This window comes from Globicephala melas, chromosome 8 (genome assembly GCF_963455315.2).
Source record: "Globicephala melas chromosome 8, mGloMel1.2, whole genome shotgun sequence".
Lineage (NCBI taxonomy): Eukaryota > Metazoa > Chordata > Mammalia > Artiodactyla > Delphinidae > Globicephala > Globicephala melas.
In genome coordinates, this window is record NC_083321.1 from 32,199,610 (window position 1) to 32,221,382 (window position 21,773).

Consider the following 21,773-nt stretch of genomic DNA (forward strand, 5'->3'; position numbering starts at 1 on the left):
AATACATAAATAAATAATAAGAAATTTTCTTTTTCGTGGGAATTCACGGTTAGAGGTGTGAGGTTCTATCACAAAAACAGAGTACAAATGATGTTGCTTTGGAATGCCAGCCATTACCCAAAGCCTCTACTTATCTGACATAAACCCCCTGTAGAAAGTATTATATTTGGATTGTTTCCTGCTACATAAACTGCATCTAATATAATGTCTGACACATAGATTTTATTTGAGAAACATGTGTTGAATTCTTTAATTTCTGCTTGGCTCTAGTCGATTAGCTCTAATTTAGAGACTGGTTTTTCTTTGTCATACCTGTGCAATTAGCAATTGAGATTAATATACTTTTTGCTCAACAGAGAGATTAAAGAGGTAAACTTCAAAATAAGAACTATTATAATTTAGTGTATAAAATTTTGAATGAAAATCTTAGCGCTCTTTTGGAAAATCATAATTAGCAAAGCAAAACCCAAATGTGATATGAGAAAAAGCTTGGTAGAATTAGGAAGTATGATGCATTGATTGCTGACACCTCAGGGTGCCACAGCACTGTCATACATGAATACTGGGGGGAAAAAATGACTTTCCACATTTCCCTTGAGGTAACGAGAGAATTCATGATGCTGTGCCCAGTGTGATACCCTGAGGATTCCATTTATGTCCCTCCCACCTAAACACAACGGTACCTCTCAATCTTCTCTCAGGCTTGCTTACGAGCAACATCAAAAACGGGGACAAAAAGTTTATCTTTATATTTCTGTCTGCATATATTAAAAGAAAATACTAGAAGGGAAGATGAAGGCAATCAGCACTTGCTGATTCACATACACTATCTATACAACCACCACTTCTATAGTGTAGTAATGATTACCATTTTGCAGCTGGGAAAATAGCTCAAAGAGTTTATTCAACTCAAGACTAGAAAGAGCCTGGATTCTATCCAAGTTAGTGTTAGAACTACAAACACTTGGTTATCAATATTATGCTCAAAAAGAATGATCCTTTTTTTTAAACAGTAATTGATAATACTTATTGTGAATTTAATATGTGCCAGACACTATTGTAAGTTGATAATTTACTTGTATCAGTTCACTAGGTTCTCAAAATAACTGTATTATACAGAAGCTATCTCATTAATCTCATTTTACAGGTGAGAAAAGAAGAGACATATGTTTCTTCTCTTGTCCAAATCCATACTGAAATTGACAGTATTAAACATAGAGGCCTGGATCCAGAGTCTCTGCTTTTAATTGATGCACAATCCTTCCTCTTATATGGGTTGGAAATGAAGATATAAGAACAGTTGTGAATAAAATACAGGCTTAATAAATGCCTAAAATAGGTAAGACCAATCCAAGTGCTCCCATTTTTTCCCATTACTCAGAATATTTGATTGTGCTTCTCTTTTCACAGCCTAGTAGATAATTTTAAATGAGAAAATGTTTATGCCCCATTAAGTAGCAATACAGTTTCCATTTTCATTAAATTGCTTATTAAAAAGAAATATGAAAATTTTAGATTGTAATGTGGGTTTTTTTTTTTTTGGTGTACTGTCTGAGAATAATGCTTCTATATCACCAGCCTCCTTTCCTCTCTCCTTTTGTCCTATATTCACTTTAAAGTCAAAAGACATTTAAGTTGGTAACTAGTAAAAGAAAAAAACAAAAATGAAAACAAAAACAGAACCAGAAACTGTGGGCCTGCTGATCAGTCAGAAGCACCTACATGGTGCCGAGTAGTTACTGACATATACCTTGCTGACTGGAAAGATAAGCCATGCCCAGGCCCCATGGAGGAAAAGAACGAATCAGAGTGGGAAGCTGATTTCCAAACACAAGTCAGCAGGAACTTGAACATATTTCCCACTAACAAAGAGAAGAAACTATTCATAAAATTATTGACACTTTTCTCTCAAAATTATTAACATCACCGTTAATGCCCCTCATGATTTGGCACCACTTTTTCTTTCCCCAGTATCTTCTGGCCTCTTTCCACATTTACCATACATTTCAGCAAGTTCCTCTGACAACTTATTAAACAGTAATGCATGTTAGACTGTTTTCTCAAGAAAGATAGCATTCCTCACTTACTCACTGACTCTTCCCTTCCTCCCTTCTTTCCTTCATTTCTACAAATATTTACTAACTACCAAGTGTAGACTTTGACGCAATGCCCTCAAGATCTAACCCAGTGTCACTCTTGCATGAAGCTGGTCCCAATGTAGTAATTATTCTATTGATCTTTGGCCCTCCTTCACGACCCCTCCTCCAAGAGTGGTAGATAAAGTGCTTATACAACACTTACCATAATGTATTAAAATTAATTGTAAACTATCCTATCACTGTTACTGACAGGGCATGGCAACTTACCATCCAATTTTTTTTCCCTGTGCCTGCTACAAAATATCAGCTGTGATGAGTGAAAAAGAGGGCGGGGTGGGGGGGGCCCCGGAGATGTTAAATAACAGATGCAAATACCCTCTTTCAGAGGTCCATATACAAAAGAAACATTAGTAAGTTAAGTGAAAAGTCTGAAAGGGAACTCAAATCACCTCATTTCAAATGCTGCTTTTCACAACACCAATGTCTATAGAATTTTTAAATTGAGAAAAAGAAAAGTTTCACATCATTAATTAAATGCCCTAGGGCCTTGTAATTTAAAGTGTGGCGCATAGACCAATACAGTCAGCACTGCCTAGGGTCTTGTCTGAAATGCGGAATCTCAAGCCCCATCCCAGACTTACTGAATCAGAATATCCTTTTAACAAGACACACAGGTGATCCCTACACATGTTAAAATGTATGAAACACCAACAGACCATCCTCATTCAGTAAAGCTGGGTATTATTATTAAAACAGCCAAAATTGAATAGGCAGTCTATAAGACTGTTCTTGATTGCTACCAAACTCTTACACGTTAAGATAACATTAAAATCTAAGCAGTATGCAAATAAAAGGGCTCAAGTGAAAACATTAAATATAAGGTAGCTGTTATCCACAATGTATCTAAAGTAAAAACAAATTCAATACCTGAAGAAAGGGGGAGAATTGTAATATTAAGTTAACATAGGTTCTGCCCAGCTTGAAACAAAAAAATCCAGAGGGCTATTTTCAATATAATTATTTTAGAAGATTTTACAGATTTTAATGAATAAATTATCAGTATATCAGCATATCAAATTTGTCCAAGATAAACCCAAGCACGAAACCAAATTATTATAGCAAAGGCTTCTTACACAACTAATTAGATTAGATTAGAGACAATTTCCATTTATTATTCCTGCAAACAATATGTTAAAGGCAGTTGGAAAAGAGAATGTAATCTTTCATCTCTCTGACACCAGACAATGGTCAACTGCAATTATATTAAGAAATTGCATCTAGCTCTTGGCCTCTATATCCATCTTTAATAAAAAGACTCATGTAAAACTTTATTAGGAAAAAATATATATATACCCCAACAATTTCATTTCTGAAAAGCTATTATGCCTTTAGTCCTTGATTGCTATATAAATACTAAAAAGCATGAGCTGTTTTCTCTGTAGAATGTTCTGAAGATCCTTTTGCCTTTGTTTATAAATAAAATTTTAAAATATATATTTGCCTAAAATGAAGGAGATGAACTGATCTGCGCCAGGCTTCCAAGTCAACTCTGTATCTTAAAGGAGAAATAAAAGGGCCTGGAATACAGTTTTATATATCTCAGAGACTGCAAAGTATGAAGGCCTGAGTTGAAAAGATGTGACACATTTCTTGAATGAGACTAAGAAAAATATTTGTTTAGACTCTGAAAAAGTGACCTGGTATTATCCTAAGAAGCATACTTCCCTCTGGAAAAACAAAAACAAAAACAAAATAAATTCATTGATAATGGAATGTGTGTAAAATATTTTGCAGAATTCATTTGCATATATAATCTCATTTGATTCTGTTAAATAACTTTGAAGTGTGTGTATTGATATTATCCATAGTTTACTAAAAGAGAAGTTGATAACCAACAAGGCTAAGTGACTACTTAACCTCAGTTTGCAGGTAAGAGAAAGATAATAAAGAACCCAATTCCCTGACTGCAACCACACATTCTTTTTCCCACATCAAGCTACTTTCACTAAGGAAGAAGAAATGGACAAAATATTCAGTAGATGATAGCTTAGGGTTGATATAAGTAAGACTTTTTACATATAGATTAGGCAAAGCTGTGAAATAGAAGTGCCTTTCCCTTTCTCTTGCAGCATGCAAAGCACTCTTAGGTCCCATAGTAGGTGCTTCGTAATTGTGCTATAAGTTTTATCTGACTTGCTGCAAGAAGCAATGATAACGCTAAAAGATTTTACCCAAAATATGATCATAGAGTTTCCGCACATCATATAATATATCCCATATGGATTTTCCCAGCCTTGGGGAATTTTCATACTTCTGCTTCTAGAGGAGTTGGAGTAGCAATGGTTGGAGCAGGGTGGGAGGATATGCTAGTTGTGACTTTCACAAAAGAAAAGATTATTGCTGGTTGCCCGAGGCAGTGGGTGGGAGGTGGATGAAATAGGTAAAGGGGGCCAAATGATACAAACTCCCAGTTATAAAATAAATAGGTCATGGGGATGTAATGTACATCATGGTGATTATACTTAGTAATACTGTATTGCACATTTGAAAGTTATTAAGAGAATAATCTTTCTTAAAAGATCTTATCACACACATCCAATTGTAAATATTTATGGTGATGGATATAACTAGACTTACTCTGGTGATCAATCTGCAACATATACAAATATCAAATCATTATGCTGTACAACTAAAACCAATGTAATGTTATTTGTCAATTACACCTTAATTTAAAAAAAAAGAAGAGATTATGCGATTGGGAAGAAAACTGAAAAATGTGTGCTGGTGACTGTAAATTTTGGTATCTGGCTAAGTAGCATGAATTGCAAGCATTGAAATGATTTTCATTGCCTACTCAAATAATGCACCCCACTTTGCCTTCCCAGGTTATTTCATCATTAGGAGTAAACTGAGTTCTACTCTTGGCTAAGAAACCACAAATGTTCCTGGGACTGAAAAACAATTACATCATGTTAAATTCTCTTTCTGAAAGGGTCTCATTGGTGTGGGCATGAAGAATAGAAAGGGCAAAGAATACAGAGACAAAGAATAAAGAGGGAACCAAAAGAAGAGACTGTGGGGAAAAACACATTACTTTATAGAATGAGCTTGGAATCTCTATGGGAATCAGATAGATATACAAAAAAATCAACTATAATTGAGCGTGAGAAGGGGATTCTTCATCAGAATTTTGTTAGAAGGAAAAAACCCTGCTTTAGAATATTGTGAATCTTAATCACTGAACATTTACAATCAGAGACAATGTGGTCAGGGAGATTAGCCAATATTGTGCAAGAGACTAGAGTTGGAGGTATTACAAGATCCTTCTAATGTGAAGGTTCTACATTGTTGAAAACTTATGTAACAAGTTGATCTGACTTGTTTCTCAAATGGGGTTTGTTAAATTCAAATTATAATGGTAGGGAAGAAGATAAAGAAGAAATCTTTAGAGACATATCAGGGTCAATGATTGAAGTGATAGTGTTGCCATGGTAAAACACTCCCAGTGTATACTACTTATGGATTCTGCTCTTGCCATCATAAGCTGTACATTCCTTTCTATAAACTATGAAATTTATGGAGAACTGTTCTATTGAAAATTCCTCTAAACTGTATCGGTTGCAGCAGCTTTCCATGCAATTACCTTCAGTGGTAATTGCTTTCTTCTCTTTTATTATGGGTAGGTCAACAAACACGCTTGTAACTGAGTAAAAGCAATGAAATGAAATGAAGAGTAAAGTAAATTCACAAATATGCTTCTCAAATGTCTCCTGCCAAGACAAAGGAGAACATCTAAATGTGTTACCAAAAGAAGAAGTACTCAAAGGAGAAAAATAACTTGCCCTTGTTTTCTGAAATTATGGTTGGCATCACCACTAAGATAAAGGATATAGAAAACAAAGCATTTAAAAAATGTATGAGTGAAATTGCTGTGTGTTTTCTTCACTGTTCTTTCTTTTAATTTTATATTCAAAATAAAGAATTATGCTTAGAATAGAGATCTTACTGTAATTGCTTTCTATTTTAATTAGAGATGAAAAGCTATCTGAGGATGTAATATGTCCCTGAGCAGTGCTTCTAGGTGCTCAAATTTGACTCTACAAAAGGTCATAATTTCTAATCTATAATTTCAGAACCGAAGACAATTTCTGCTCAGAAGCACATGTTGAACTTTTAGTGTGCCCAGAAGAAACATGTTTCTCACTGAAAAAAAAAATGTTTTAATGTACTAAAAAATAGAAGCATTTAGGACCTAAAGAAACCAGTGCATCAATTAGTGGCTGTTGTGCCTAGAACTGAAATAGCAGTATACCAGGCAAGTCCCACGAAAAGAGTGACTTTCCCCAAAGGTCTCACGATGGCACCACTGCTCTATATATGCTCCAAGCAAGGACCTGTGCAAAGTCAGTAAACTTAGTAAAGGCTGAGGGCCCCTCAGAATGGGAGGACAGCTGGCTAAGCCAAGACATACATGCAACATGATGGACAGGAGAAGAATAGGTAGAAAAGGTCAGCAACACAAGGCTCATCCCAGCATCTCAGACACAAGGAGAAACATTCTAGGGCTGGTCTAAAGTTAATTGTCGAGCTGTTTGGAAGATGGCGGAGGAGTAAGACATGGAGATCACCTCCCTCCCAACAAGTACATCAGGAGTACATCTACATGTGGAACAACTCCTACAGAACACCTACTGAATGCTGGCAGAAGACCTCAGACCTCCCAAAAGGCAAGAAACTCCCCAGGTACTTGGGTAGGGCAAAAGAAAAATGAAAAAAAAAAAAGACAGAGACAAAAGAATAGGGACAGGACCTGCAACTCTGGGAGGGAGCTGTGAAGAAGGAAAAGTTTCCACACACTAGGAAGCCCCTTCGCGGGCGGAGACTGCGGGTGGCAGAGGGCGGAAGCTTCGGAGCCAGAGGAGAGCGCAGCAACAGGGGTGCGGAGGGCAAAGCGGAGAGATTCCCGCACAGAGGATCAGTGCCGACCAGCACTTACCAGCCTGAGAGGCTTGTCAGCTCACGCACTGTGGTGGGAGGGGGCTGGGAGCTGAGGCTCGGGCTTTGGAGGTCAGATCCCAGGGAGAGGACTGGGGTTGGCTGCAGGAACACAGCCTGAAGGGGGCTAGTGCACCACAAGTAGCCGAAGGGAGTCAGGGAAAAAGTCTGGACCTGCCGAAGAGGCAAGAGGCCATTGTTTCGGGGTGCGTGAGGAGAGGGTATTCCTTCCCTGAGTGCCCACAGAAGGCAGAGCACCGCCTAAGTGAGCTTCAGAAACGGGCGTGAGCCGCAGAAATCAGCTTGGACCCCAGAGATGGGCATGAAACGATAACGCTGCTCCTGCAGCCACCAAGAATCCTGTGTGCAAGCACAGGTCACTATCCACACCCCCCAGGAGCCTGTGCGGCCCACCACTGCTAGGGTCTTGTGATCCAGGGACAACTTCCCTGGGAGAACACACAGCGTGCCTCAGGCTGTTGCAATGTCACGTTGGCCTCTGCTGCCGCAGGCTTGCCCCGCATTCCAATTGTGACTACCGTACCCCTCCCTCCCCCCAGCCTGAGAGAGCAAGAGAGCCCTAATCAGCCGCTGCTTTAACCCTCTCCTGTCTGGGCAGGAACAGGTGCCTGAGGGCAACCTACATGCAGAGGCAGGGCCAAAACCAAAGCTGAACCCCAGGAGCTGTGCAAACAAAGAAGAGAAAGGGAAATCTCTCCGTGCAGCCTCGGGAGCTGCAGATTAAATCCCCATAATCAACTTGATGTACCCTGCATCTGTGGAATACCTGAATAGACAACGAATGTTCCCAAAATTGAGGCAGTGGACTTTGGGAGCAAAAGTAGACTTGGGATTCGCTGTCTGAGACTGATTTGTTTCTGATTTTTATATTTATCCTAGTTTAGTTTTTAGTTCTTGTTATCATTGGTGGATTTGTTTATTGGTTTGGTTGCTCTCTTCTTTTATTTTTTTATCTTTAAAAAAATTATTATTTTTATTTTATTATTATTTTATTTTACTTTATTTTATTTTTTTTTCTTCATTTTTTTCCTTCCTTTTATTCCTAGCTGTGTGGTTGGCAGGGTCTTGGTGCTCCAGCTGGGTGTCAGGCCTGAGCCTCCAAGGTGGGAGAGCCCAGTCCAGGGCTGGACCACCAGAGACCTCCCAGCCCCATGTAATATCAATTGCTGAGAGCTCTCCCAGAGATCTCCATCTCAACACTAACACCCAGCTCCACCCAACGGCCAGCAAGCTCCAGTGCTGGACTCCCTATGCCAAACAACTAGCAAGACAGGAACACAACCCAACGCATTATCAGAGAGACTGCCTAAAATCATTCTAAGTTCACAGACACCCCAAAACACACCACCAGACATGGTCCTGCCCACCAGAAAGAAAAGATCCATTCTCACCCCAGAACACAGGTGCAAGTCCCCTCCACCAGGAAGTCTACACAAGCCATGGAACCAACCTCACCAACTGGGGGTAGACACCAAAAACAACGGGAGCTATGAACATTCACACTGTGAAAACAAGACCCCGAACACAGTAAGTTAAACAAAAGAGAAATATGCAGCAGATGAAGGAGCAAGGTAAAAACCCACCAGACCAAACAAATGAAGAGGAAATAGGCAGTCTATCTGAAAAAGAATTCAAAGTAATGATAGTAAAGATGATCCAAAATCTTGGAAATAGAATGGAGAAAATACAAGAAACGTTTAACAAGGGGCTAGAAGAACTAAAGAGCAAACAAACAATGATGAACAACACAAATACATGAAATTAAAAATTCTCTAGAAGGAGTCATTAGCAGAATAACTGAGGCAGAAGAACGGAAAAGTGACCTGGAAGATAAAACAGTGGAAATAACTGCCGCAGAGCAGAATAAAGAAAAAAGAATGAAAAGAATTGAGGACAGTCTCAGAGACCTCTGGGACAACATTAAACGCACCAACATTCGAATTATAGGGGTCCCAGAAGAAGAAGGGAGAAAGGAAGGGTCTAAGAAAATATTTGAAGAGATTATAGTTGAAAACTTCCCTAATATGGGAAAGGAAATAGTCAATCAAGTCTAGGAAGCACAGAGAATCCCATACAGGAAAAATCCAAGGAGAAACACGCCAAGACACATATTAATCAAACTATCAAAAATTAAATACAAAGAAAAACTATTACAAGCAGCAAGGGAAAAACAACAAATAGAGTCTGTCATACAGAGTGAAGTAAGTCAGAAAGAGAAAAACAAACACCATATGCTAACACATATATATGGAATCTAAAAAAAAAAAAAAAGTGGTTCTGAAGAACCTAAGGTCAGGACAGGAATAAAGATGCAGAGGTAGAGAATGGACTTGAGGACACGGAGAGGGGGAAGGGCAAGCTGGGACAAAGTGAGAGAGTGGCATGGACATATATACACTACCAAATGTAAAATAGATAGCTAGTGGGAAGCAGCTGCATAGCACAGGGAGATCAGCTCGGTGCTTTATGACCACCTAGAGGGGTGGGACAGGGAGGGTGGGAGGGAGGCGCCAGAGGGAGGGGATATGGGGATATATGTATACGTATAGCTGATTCACTTTATTATACAGCAGAAACCAACACAATATTGTAAAGCAATTATGCTCCAATAAAGACATTAAAAAAAATAAAGTTAATTGTCTTCATTTTGATTCTCTGCAGAAAAATTCACACTTATGCCTTATTTCCTAACATTTCTTAGCCTTTAGACCATTTCTCTACAAAGACTTTGCAAATATATAACATTTATCATTTGCTACAATGGTAAGACGCTGGTGAGCAAATACTGCAGAGTGTCCTTCTAGAGACTGAAGGCTGGCTATAGGCAAAATATTTAGAGCTCATTCAGGGATGGCAGATAGGTACCAACCATGACTGACTTTTAGGAGCTGCTTGGAATGAGGATGATGTCAAGCCTAGACCCAAGCTCAGTGGAAAATAACCCCATGACCCTTTAGCAAGGTATTGGATAGGCAGGCACAGGGTATGGGGTAGGGACACACAAAGATATTCACTTTTTAAAATGTATTTACAATATCTGGCTTAAATCACTTAACATGTTTTATTTTCCTATGGGAAAAGTCATAACTTTTTTTTCAAATCTCAAATTAATGATAAAATTTCATTAAAATGGTAAAATTTAAAAACATATTTAAAGTTATAAACATTTTCTAAAAATAATTTCTAACATAATCATCAGCCTGGCAGTTATAGAATACACCTCAGTTTTCTAATAAGTGAACAGAGTAGGAAAGAAAAAGACAGAAATGTGAAACAAGCACAGTATTCTCAATAACAACCAGAGAAAACTCTGCTTACCATTGCCTAAAAGTGCTTAGAATGGTAGAAGGTGAGGGCCAATATGTAAAGCAATGATTCCTAAACTGTTAAACTTTGGATAGGTATAGACCATTTGATAATCTGATAAATTATATAAGCTCCTCTCCAAGAAAAATGCCATATGTAAACCTATAAAAATATGAAAATATTCTGAGGAGTCAATATCTTCCTGAAATTCATCCATTGACTTCAAATCCCTTGCTAAAGTGTGAAGAAATCCTGGTGAAATGGGAAAAAAAACCAAAAACAAAAACAAATAAAACAACACTTTGCTCAGTGCCTGACAGATAACACGTGCTCAATCAATAATTTTTGAGAAATGAACAAACATGAAGTCAGGAAGCTTAGACTGAAGTTGTGTTATCATAGATAAGTCACTTTAAAGCTCTAGGCTTGGTTTCTTAAGAAATCTTGTACTTTTAGTGATTTTCAGTATTTGGAATATTCTCAACATTTTCAGAGAAAAATTAATGTTTAATAAATTTAAATTTGCTATGACTTCTGATAAGAAGCATGTCCTTTTAAAACCTGCATATATACTCCATTATCTGGTGAATAATAAGAAAATAAGTGAGGCTAGTTGGCTTTTGTGCTTTAAAACAAGGAAGGAGCAAGCCTGAAAAGTTGGGTTGATTTGGACAAGGTCAGTTAAATTTCTCCTGTTTCTTACCACAGAACATACCTCTATACTATAGTTTTAAAAACGAGTAGGTTAGATAATAATAATAATATAGGGAGTCAGAAGAAAAAAAAAACTGTTTCAAGCAGTTGCAAATTCTAAACTGAAAACAGCCTATTTTTGTACTGAAAATGCTTATTTTTTAAGCAAATGAATTGAATATTAGTTACCAACAGATTATTTTTTACATCAACAAGTTATATTTCCAGGTAAGCATATTTGCCCTTTTTATCTTTGAATTAGTACAGTAGAAAATATTTCTGAAAAGTATAATCCATAGATTCCCCCTAAGAAGCAAAGTAGAAATATAACTGAAAAATGTGATATAGTGGAGTCACAGGACTTAGATTAGAATAAAACTCTGCCACTTACTAGTTCTATGATTTCAGATAAGTCTTTTACCTTCTCTAGGCCTTGTTTTTCTTATACACGCTAAGGTGACAGTATCAGCTGCCCTGACTGACTCATAAAATTATTTTGAGGCACAAATGAATGTGTTTTGAAAATTAAAGTTTGTTAAATCATGGAAGAAAATAAAATCAGTACCCCCTTTAACCTCTCCTGTAAGGTGTCTATATTTTTAAGGCCAAAACTCACTTAACTGGAGATAAATTGACACATACCAAATGAGTGGCACTGAAAATGCTTTTGCTCATTAAAAAAAATGGTTTAACACGTGGATGAGATAAATGTAAGTTAATGAAAGACAGATGCACAAAAATTATCTTAATTTATACAAGGGTTTAAAAATTAAGTGACAACTGCTTCACAAAATTCCTTTATAGAAGACTCAAATCATCAGAAAATAATCTGACACTTGTTGGAGCCATACTTGGGAATTCATGTGGCAATATTCCTGTTTTCAGAAGCAGATACCAGTTGAACACATCTGGTTTCTAGAGAAAATACCAATGAGAACACATGCCATTTTGATGTCAGAGTTTCAAAATGAGTGTTATCTGGTCTATCACCAAACGCGGCAGAATAATTGTCAGAATTTTGATACAGTGGTATAACTATGCTATAGAAATAGTTATCAAAGGAGTAACTATAAATTTCTGTCAAATATACTTGAGCCAAGAAACTCTAAGTCAGTTCAATTTTAAATAAATAACTAAATAAATATTAAAATAAATAAAATAGTGATGGTTTCAATCTGTTAATAAATTAGCTTCGCAAATAAATATTTTGGTGGCCTGGAGTAATTTCAAACTTCTCAAGGCCTCAATACCCTTATGGTAAAATGGATTCTACAACTTCTCCTCTCTGTCTCATGGAGATTGTAGTGAGGATCAAATGAAATAATGTACATCACAGCACTGGGTACAGTATAAAATGCTAAATACATATAAGGCTTTATTTTTATTGATAGGCTATAAACTTCATGTAGGCAGTAATTTAAATAATTCATTATTGTATTTGAAACACTGAATAACATATAGTTTTTATGAAGTTGGTTTTATTGAATAACTAATAGAAATAGTTGCAATATCGGTATCCCTCACTGGAAATCTAATATGTCATAGTTCTTTTCATAAAACAGCTAGATGCATCCAAATAGAATGTCTCAGAAGATTGGAACGCAGGGAAAAAGATGGATACTGGGACCAAAAACGTCTATGCATTTGAAGGTCAGGACATCGGCAAAGATTTTGCAAGTACCAGAGGACAAAGCAAGATGGATTATTCAATATGTGCTACAACTAGTAAGCAATAGAAAGATGGTCAGGAGTTTAGAGAGTGAAGAACAGACAAATAACAAAATGAAGAGCCAGTCACCAGGGAGACCACAGGAAGTAAGAGAAAGAAAGATAAAGAAAGAAAAAAAAAAAGGCAGGGGAGAGGATTAGACCCAGACTGTGAACATGAATGTATATGATAGATGTAAATCCTTTCTCAGTTATACACAATATCTACTCTATTGATGACCTTGGACCATTAACTTTTTGGCCTCACTTTACACACACACACGTCACATACTTATGATGCTCTTTAAAGAGACCAAATGTTAGCAACATGACATGTGGAACAGAACCTTCAGCAAAGGCATAAATATATTGGTCTCCACACAGGAAAAGTCAGTCCAGGAAGCTGTCATGGCCAAAATATACGTTCAAAAGGCTTCCCACCCCGAATGTATCTAATCTTTAGCCTATAGAACATGAAAGTGAGTCCAGAGATAATTTCCATTTAAACTCAGTAACGTCTCCTTCTGAAAATCTGGTATCAAAACTCAAACAGTCTCGCATTCCCTACCTCAATAGGCAAGTTGATAAATTTAATTTTTGGTGACTAGGGAGCATTACGTAAATTGTTTTGAAGTGACCAAAACAACAACAAAAAAGTACGTAAGTGAAATTGAGTGGCTTACAATTTAAAATAAATGTTTAAGCTGCCCAGTAATCATATTTAGGGCAAAATTAAAACAGTAATTTTCATTTTATGATTTCTCAAACAACAAAGTTTGTTACTGCTTTACTGCATGTATTATTTAGTTAATTACTGTGATGAACTGAATTGTGTCTCTCCCCAAACTCATATGTTGAAAGCCTACCCCCTAATGTGACTTTACTAGAAGATGGGGCCTATAAGGAGGTAATTAAGGTTAAATGAGGTCCTAAGGGTGGGACCCTGATATTGTAGGATTAGTGTCCTTATAAGGAGAGACATAAGTGAGCTCACTAGTTCTCCTCCGTGTGAGGACACAGTGGGAAGGTGGCTGCTGCTAACCAGGAAGAGGGCTCTCACTAGAAACCAAACCCTGCCAGACTTGATCTCAGACTTTCCAGCCTCCAGACTGTGAGAAAATAAATTTCTGTTGTTTAAGCCACTGGGTCCATGGTATTTTTTTATGTCAGCCTGAGCAGACTAACATATTTATTTACCTATTCATTTATTCTTGTTTCTTTAATGAGAATACCCAGTTCTCTGGGTATTCCTAAAGTCTTAATTAAACACATTTTTTTTTTTCTTACTACACTGATGGGTAGTCAACTGTTATAATTTTCTTAAGAAAGTTGACCTCAGCAAGATGAAGGGCTAGGAGATCCCAACACTTTTCTCCTCCTCTCAAAAAACCCAGCAAAAATAGTAAAGGAACTATAAACTGATGAAAATATCTCAGGAAAAGCTCTAGACTACAATGAGGAAGTAGCAAAAACACTGTAGAGCTCAAAAACTGATGATGGTTGCATAGAAAAGCATAGGAAGCATTTTACCTTCAGCACTCCATCTCCCAGTCTAGAGCAGCTTAGTGCCAGGAGGGGTCCCCACAGAAGAACTTCACCGCATAGGTAAAAGGAGAGCAGGAGAACCCCTGCAAGCCTCACCACTGTGGATTCGTATCATTTTCACCAACACTGATCCTGATGATGGAGCATCTCAGAGTCTGCTGCTGAATCTCCTCCCCAGGGCTGGGGCTATTGTTGCATGAGACCTGCCCTCAAAGGCCCCCAGTAGCCATTCTCTGGGATTGGGATGCCCCAGCATGTTGCCTCATATGAGACCAGAGCTTCTATACTGCTCTGAGATCTGCCTCGCTGGGTTCTCAGTTCCCAGCTCTGACTCATCATTTCTGGGGACCGGCTGACTGATGCTCTGAGTCCCACCCCAGGGTCCCAGGTCATAGCTCTGACCTGTTAGTGCCAGGGCTATGCTGCTGCTGGTCTGAGCCCCATCCTCTAGGTCCAACACAGATTTAATGGACCACCACCAGGGATATGTTACTGCTCTTCTGTGACTGCCCCCTGGGGCCAAAGTTGGGACTTTGTTCCATCATCCCAAGACTGTGCTGCTACTGTACCCTGACCCCAAGCCATTGCATACCCTACCACCCCAGGGTCCATGCTGCTGCTGTATCCTCCCTGCCTACCCCCAATCTGAGTCACTGTGGAGAGTCCCAGAGACTCAGACTACAGTTCCCCAGAGATCTGCAGATACTTACACAATGGACACCAATGCCATTGCTGCACAAGTGTACCTGTGCCTCAGGATCCTGGTACTGTTGTAGTTCCACATACATCTGATCCTAGGACTCTGGCTCCACTACTTCTCTGAGTACCAGCACACCAGACCAGCCAATAAGAGGGATCAGCTTGGCTAGAATGTGTTCTCACAAGTGAAAAAGGAGAATAGGAGAATCTCAGCAGTCTTTGCCACTCAGGAAGTCAATAACCTTAGCCGCCACCACCAACCACAGGACCTCGGCCGTCTTGAGCACAGTGGACCCCTATAGTCTGTGCTAACATTGACCTCAGCTGATGGAGCTGCATGGAGACTATTCTGCTGTGCTCTTTCAGGAATAAAAGGTACCCTCACAACCACATTTGGGGAAAGTCTTTCCTTACCAAAGCCAGGCCATTTGTGACAACCTAAGTGAAATAAGCCAGACAGAGAAAGAAAATACTGTATGTTGTCACTTATATGTGGAATCTTCAAAAAAATAAAAGGCTGATTTTATAGGAACAAAGAATTGAATGGTGGCTGCAAAGAGCAGAGAGGAGGGAAATGATGTGATGGATGTCAAAGTGTACAAATTTGCATTTCTAAGAAGAATAAGTTCTGAGGATCAAATGTATAGCAGGTGACTGTGGTTAATAACGGGGTATTTATCATTCAAAATTGCTGAGAGTAGATCTAAATCTTTCTCACTACACACACAAATAGTTAACTACGTGAGGTGGGGTATGTGTTCATTATTTTGATCTTGGTAATCGTTCCACAATGTATTTGTACATCAAATCGTCATGCTGTACACTTTAAATATATATGATTATATTTGTCAGTTATTCCTCATTCAAGTTAAAAAATCCAAACTCCAAAAATAATGTCTATTAGGTTTCAATAACATTAAAATTTTTCAATAATTTTAGTGAATTACTTTATAGTTACATACACATTCAATAAAAAACTACACTTTGAGATAAAAATAAGAACACATTTTTCATCAGAGCGTTAATTAGAATCATCATACACACACTTTTTTAACTTTTTATTTTATATTGGAGTATAGTTGATTAAAAATGGTGTGCTAGTTTCAGGTGTACAGCAAAGTGATACAGTTATACATATACGTGGATCTATTCTTTTTCAAGTTCTTTTCCCATTTAGGTTGTTACATAATATTGAGCAGCATTCCCTGTGCTATACAGTAGGTCCTTGTTGGTTATGCATTTTTAAATACAGCAGTGTGTACATGTCAATCTCAAACTCCCTAACTATCTCTCCCCTGCCACCCTTGCCCCTGGTAATCATACGTTTGTCCTCTAAGTCTATGAGTCTTTTTCTGTTTTGTAAATAAGTTCATTTGTATCACTTTTTTTAGAGTCCACATATAAGCGATAACATACAATATTTGTCTTTCTCTATCTGACTTACTTCACTCAGTATGACAATCTCTAGGTCCATCCATGTTGCTGCAAATGGCATTATTTCATTCTTTTTAATGGCTGAGTAATATTCCATTGTATATATGTGCCACATCTTCTCTATCCACATATATTCATGAGGAAAAAATTCACTTTTGGCACACATATCATAAAATTACACTTTAAAATTTTTATGAAGAAATTATAACTAAAGGATACTTTTATGTTTTAAAAAAGCAGAATATGTATAATATATAATCTATATTAACATACATATGTTAATCACAAAGCAGATTATGCCTAATACAAAAGGAACTAAACAGAAATACAAAATATTTCAAAACATTGAGTGTGCTCCAAGTGATGGGATTTTAAGTGTTTTTTTTTTTTTTTTGGCCCTATACATTTAGACATGTTTTGAAATTGTTCTATACTGAAAAAATAATTCTTCTGAAATTAAAAAATAAGTATATGTAAAAGTAAAATAGAGGAGCAAAATGGAGGGTAGGTATTTCACAGAATATCAACTCCAAATTGAATCAAGGAAGATAAAAAGTAACTCAAGTCCTGGGCAAATAACAATCCGCAGGGCCTCAATTCTTTCCTTAGTACAGAATGTTTACTGCGGCTGGCAGCCTTCCCTAATCAAAAGCCAGCTCTCAAACATTAATAAGGACACTGAATTTATCAGTATGTCTTGCAATTGTCAGCACATGCCATTATTTTTAAGATAAATTCACATGATTTAGCAGCAGGCATTGCTCCTTCAAAGATAATCTTCAATAAAAACCATCAAATCTATTCAAAACTGAATAGATTCTCAGGAAACTACTTTCAGGGAAATAAAATATTTTGCTACTTATCTCAGGATTCAGCAAGTTATTGCCAAAAATATTTGTGGACTCATTTTAATAGGTGCATGGATGGATTCCTGTGGTCACAGACATTAGCTTCTACTCTCTACTGCCCTGACCTATCTATTTATGTATCCATGTACATACGTATGTATGTATGTATGTATTCATTCATTTATTTAACATATGTTTATACAATACCTAAAATGTGCACTGTTGATATAAAACTAAGCAAATGAGATGATATAAATGTAAGTTGTCATCAAGATGAGTGGATGAGTACATTATAGCAGAAATTTTTGGTTGCCTCTCCATTAACAATTAGATTTCTTTACTTCTAAAAAGAAGCAACCTTTCACAGTAGAAGCTGAAAACACTAAAGTCTCACTTTTGCATAGGGTCATGCCCAAGTTTGGGGAGACTTCTCAAAAAATGTTCCTCCTTTACAAAAATTATGACACTCAAGGACAAGCGTCTCCCCCCGCACCCTTTTCTTTGACTTTGTACACAGGTATATAGCTCTTTAGACACTATCACTATATAATGAGGAATCAAAGCTTAGAACAAGTCAGTTATGTGAGGATCATGATATGAAAAAGTCTGAAACACAAACAAACAAAAAACTCTGGGTCCTTGTTGACATTGTTTAGCTACTGAATAAGTTAATTTAATTACTAAAATTGCCATGCTTCTAGATCTCATGTTATTGGAGTTAATAAAAATTAAACAGTGTTTTGGGGAGAGAATATGGGAAGACATCCTAATTTGTGCAACTTCATGGTCTATTCATACACAATTCACTTGATTTCATATAAAAGTGCTCTTCTCAAAGTGGCCTAAAATAACAAGGCTTATGAATAATGTCTCATTTTTTCAAATAATACAGATATGCAACAAATTTTAATTTTGGTAATTTCTGAAAGTTAATAAATTACTAATCTATATTTAACAACTGTCATATTACAAAGAAGTAAATCATGGAAAATTATTGGATCTCATTCTTTTCTCCCAACTTTTCTTTCTATAACTCTTCAATTTGAGAAATGAAATTCAAAAAATTTAAAAAGCCTCATATGATCTTCTATCTTTACATGAATCTCCCAGCCTAATACCTAAAAGTTATCAGCTCTAGGGAGCTTGGAATTCTCTTATTATATTCCTGATCTTATTAAGTTAACCAAATCAGAGAACTAGACATTTCTTTGCAAATATGAACACACACACACACACTAGGTTTTTGGGGTGTTTTTTTTGCCAATTTCAATTATTTGTTATTGATGACTGCAAAAAGCTAAGGCCAAGCTGAATGTAAAAGTTAAGATACCCTGAGCTTAAGAGTCTCAGTATGAAAGATTGAAGGTACACAGGCAAATATCTTGGATTTTATACTTTTATCTTATCTATTTATCACATGCAATGAGCAGTGCTGAGAGTCAGTAAGCATTAATGAGAATAAATTCAAAGTTTTCTTGGTGTGCTGGAGAATATCTTGTTATAGATGAGATTAAAGGAATGGCAGGAAGCATATTTATGAAAGACTAAATGGCAAAATGTGCCCAGATTCATGACTTGCATGGAATAAGGATTTAATAGATATTGGTTTACATAACAGGAACACCTTCCCATGATTCTAAGCCAAAAATAAATGTGTCAAAGAAGAGAAGTCATTTCTTACTGTTTTAATCAGAAAAATTAAAGGATTTTCCAACCATTAGATAACACGAAGAATTTTCTGTACCTTAAACCTGATATTCATAGATTGGGATGATCATTGTAGTGAACACATTTTTGAAAAATAGATATTATGCACAAAGTAATTTGCACTTATTTATTAAACAAATTATTATTCCTACTACTAAGAGCCTCATACTCTATCACTCTACTGCATTTGGGAACGCAGATGGCACAATTAAAGGCACCTGCTTCTATCTCCTTTGCTCAACGGAGATAAAAGGAAATATCTCTATTAGTTTCTTCTTGCTACTATAACAAACTACCATGAACTAAGTGGCTTAAACAACAATACAATTTATTCTCTTTTTGTTCTGAAAGTCAGAAGTTTGAAATGAATTTTATGGAGCAAAATCAAGGTGTTGAAAGGGCTGTTTTTTCTGGAGGCTATAGGGGAAAAATCCTTTACATTGTCTTTCCGCCCCCAGCTTCCGTGGTTACATAATCTTCTTTTTACTTAGGCAGTTCTGTCTTACTCCTATTAAAAACTTGTGCGATTTTACTAGATAACTTGGGATAATCTCCCCATCTTAAGATCCTTAACTGAATCACCTCTGCAAATTCTCCTTTGCCATAAAATATAACATTCACGGGTTCCAGGGATTAGCAAGTGGATATATTTGGGAGGCCATTAGTCAGTCAACCATAACCATAGTCTGTGATAGATGTCTACCTATACATAGGCATTGATAGTCTTATAAAGTATCAATAACCAAAATCAATCAACCATGATTAAACATGAAGACTATAATAAGAAGATTTATATAGGCATCTCTGGAAGTCAAGAATGTAAGTCACCAGTGGACCTCATCTGTGGAAACTTGTTCAGTATATGCTCTCCTTAATGTAAATATTCTGAAAGACATGCCTCAATGTTGAATTAAAGTAATTGAAGCTTTTACAAAGGGACTTTAAACACTTTGGAATGAAGCCTGCCTTTGATTAAGAATGTACCTAGGAAACCATAACTGTATTTATCTCCACTAATTAAGTAGGCAATAAAATGAACAAACCTTCAATTCAGTCAAATACAACTTTAATTCTTGCGAAAATCTGGAAATTAAATTTAAGCTAAATGATATTTTAGATAGTTTAGGTATTGAGCTAGCCAGTTGGAGGGGGTAGGGAGGAAGATGCTTACCTTAAATAATAAATCCTTCTTCCCATAACGAAGCTCCTTCAGCTGGGCTTGGATTTTTTTTGACTGTAAAAAAAAAAAAAAAAAGGATTAGTGACTTAATTTCATTTATATTTTCAAACTTGGAGATTAAAATTCTTTTAAACTGCATAAGAATGAATTTTGCAGCCAAAGTAAAAAGAGCTCAACTAGTTTGGAAATGGTTTAGTCAGTTTGGGAAACTGTTTGGCAGTTTCTTATAAATATAAATTATACAGAAATTCTTTCTAGGTATTTACCTAAGAGAAATTATAATATATACATAAATGTTTACAGTATATTTATTCATAATAGTCAAAAGCTGGAAATATCCCACATGTCCATTAACTGATGAATAGTAAACAAATTATGGTACATCCATGAAATGAAATACCAAAATACGGTTAGGCATTTCTCAAAATAAATTAAGTCTGAAACGTAACAATATAGATGTATTTCAAATGTATTAGAGTATGTGAAAGAATCCAGTCACAAAAAGCTATATTTTGTATAATACCATATATATGATATTCTAGAAAAGACAAAAGACTAGGGACATAAATCAGGTTGGTAGTTGACGTGGACTGGGGGTTGGTGGTAGAGATTATAAAATATCAAGTGGGAACTTTGTAGGTGATGAAAATATCCTCTATCCTGAATACTGATCAAACCCATTAAAGTATATATGATGAATTCTATGTAAATTACATCTCAATAAAATTCTATGTAAATTATATCTCAATAAAATTTAATTTTAAAAGTTGCTGGCCATAACAGTTACATGTAAAAAATGAAACTGAACATTCTCTAGCACCATATACAAAAGTAAACTCAAGATGGATTAAAGACATAAATGTAAGATTGGATACTATAAAACTCCTAGAGCAAAACATAGGCAGGACATAAATCATTGTAATAATTTTTTGGATCCGTCTCCTAAAGTAAAGGTAACAAAAGCAGAAATAAACAAATGAGACCTAATTAAACTTAAAAGCTTTTGCACAGCAAAGGAAACCAACCACAAAACGATAAGACAACCTATTGAATGGAAGAAGATATTTGCGAACGATATGACTGATAAGGGGTTAATATCCAACATATACAAATAGCTCATACAACTCAACATCAAACAACAAAAACAACAACCTTGTTAAAAAATGGGCAGAAGACTAATGAGAACCTACTGTATAGCGCAGGGAACTCTACTCAATGCTGTGTGGTGACCTAATGGGAAGGAAATCTAAAAAAGCAGGGGTATGTGTATAACTGATTCACTTTGCTGTAGAGCAGAAAATAACACAACATTGTAAAGCAACTATACTCCAATAAAAAGTTTTTAGATAAAGGGCAGAAGAATTGAATAGACTCTTTTCCAAAGAGGCAATGCAGATGGCCAACAGTCACGTGAAAAGATGCTCAACACTGCTAATCATCAAGGACATGCAAATCAAAACCAGAAAGAGATATCACCTCACACCTGTCTGAATGGCCATCATCAAAAAGTCTACAAATAACAAATGTTGGCAAGGATGT

The 21,773-nt window shown here is 36.6% G+C and overlaps 1 protein-coding gene across 4 annotated transcripts in view; it reads right to left on the minus strand.

Moving 5' to 3' along the window:
• The window catches only part of LUZP2 (leucine zipper protein 2), a 445,406-nt gene that overhangs the window by 86,491 nt on the left and 337,142 nt on the right, over positions 1-21,773 (minus strand). For all 4 annotated transcript variants that reach the window (XM_060303405.1, XM_030864854.2, XM_060303404.1 and 1 more), the window contains one exon: positions 20,226-20,288. In XM_060303405.1, the coding sequence (XP_060159388.1) occupies positions 20,226-20,288 (63 nt within the window). The remainder of the gene's footprint in view (positions 1-20,225; positions 20,289-21,773) is intronic.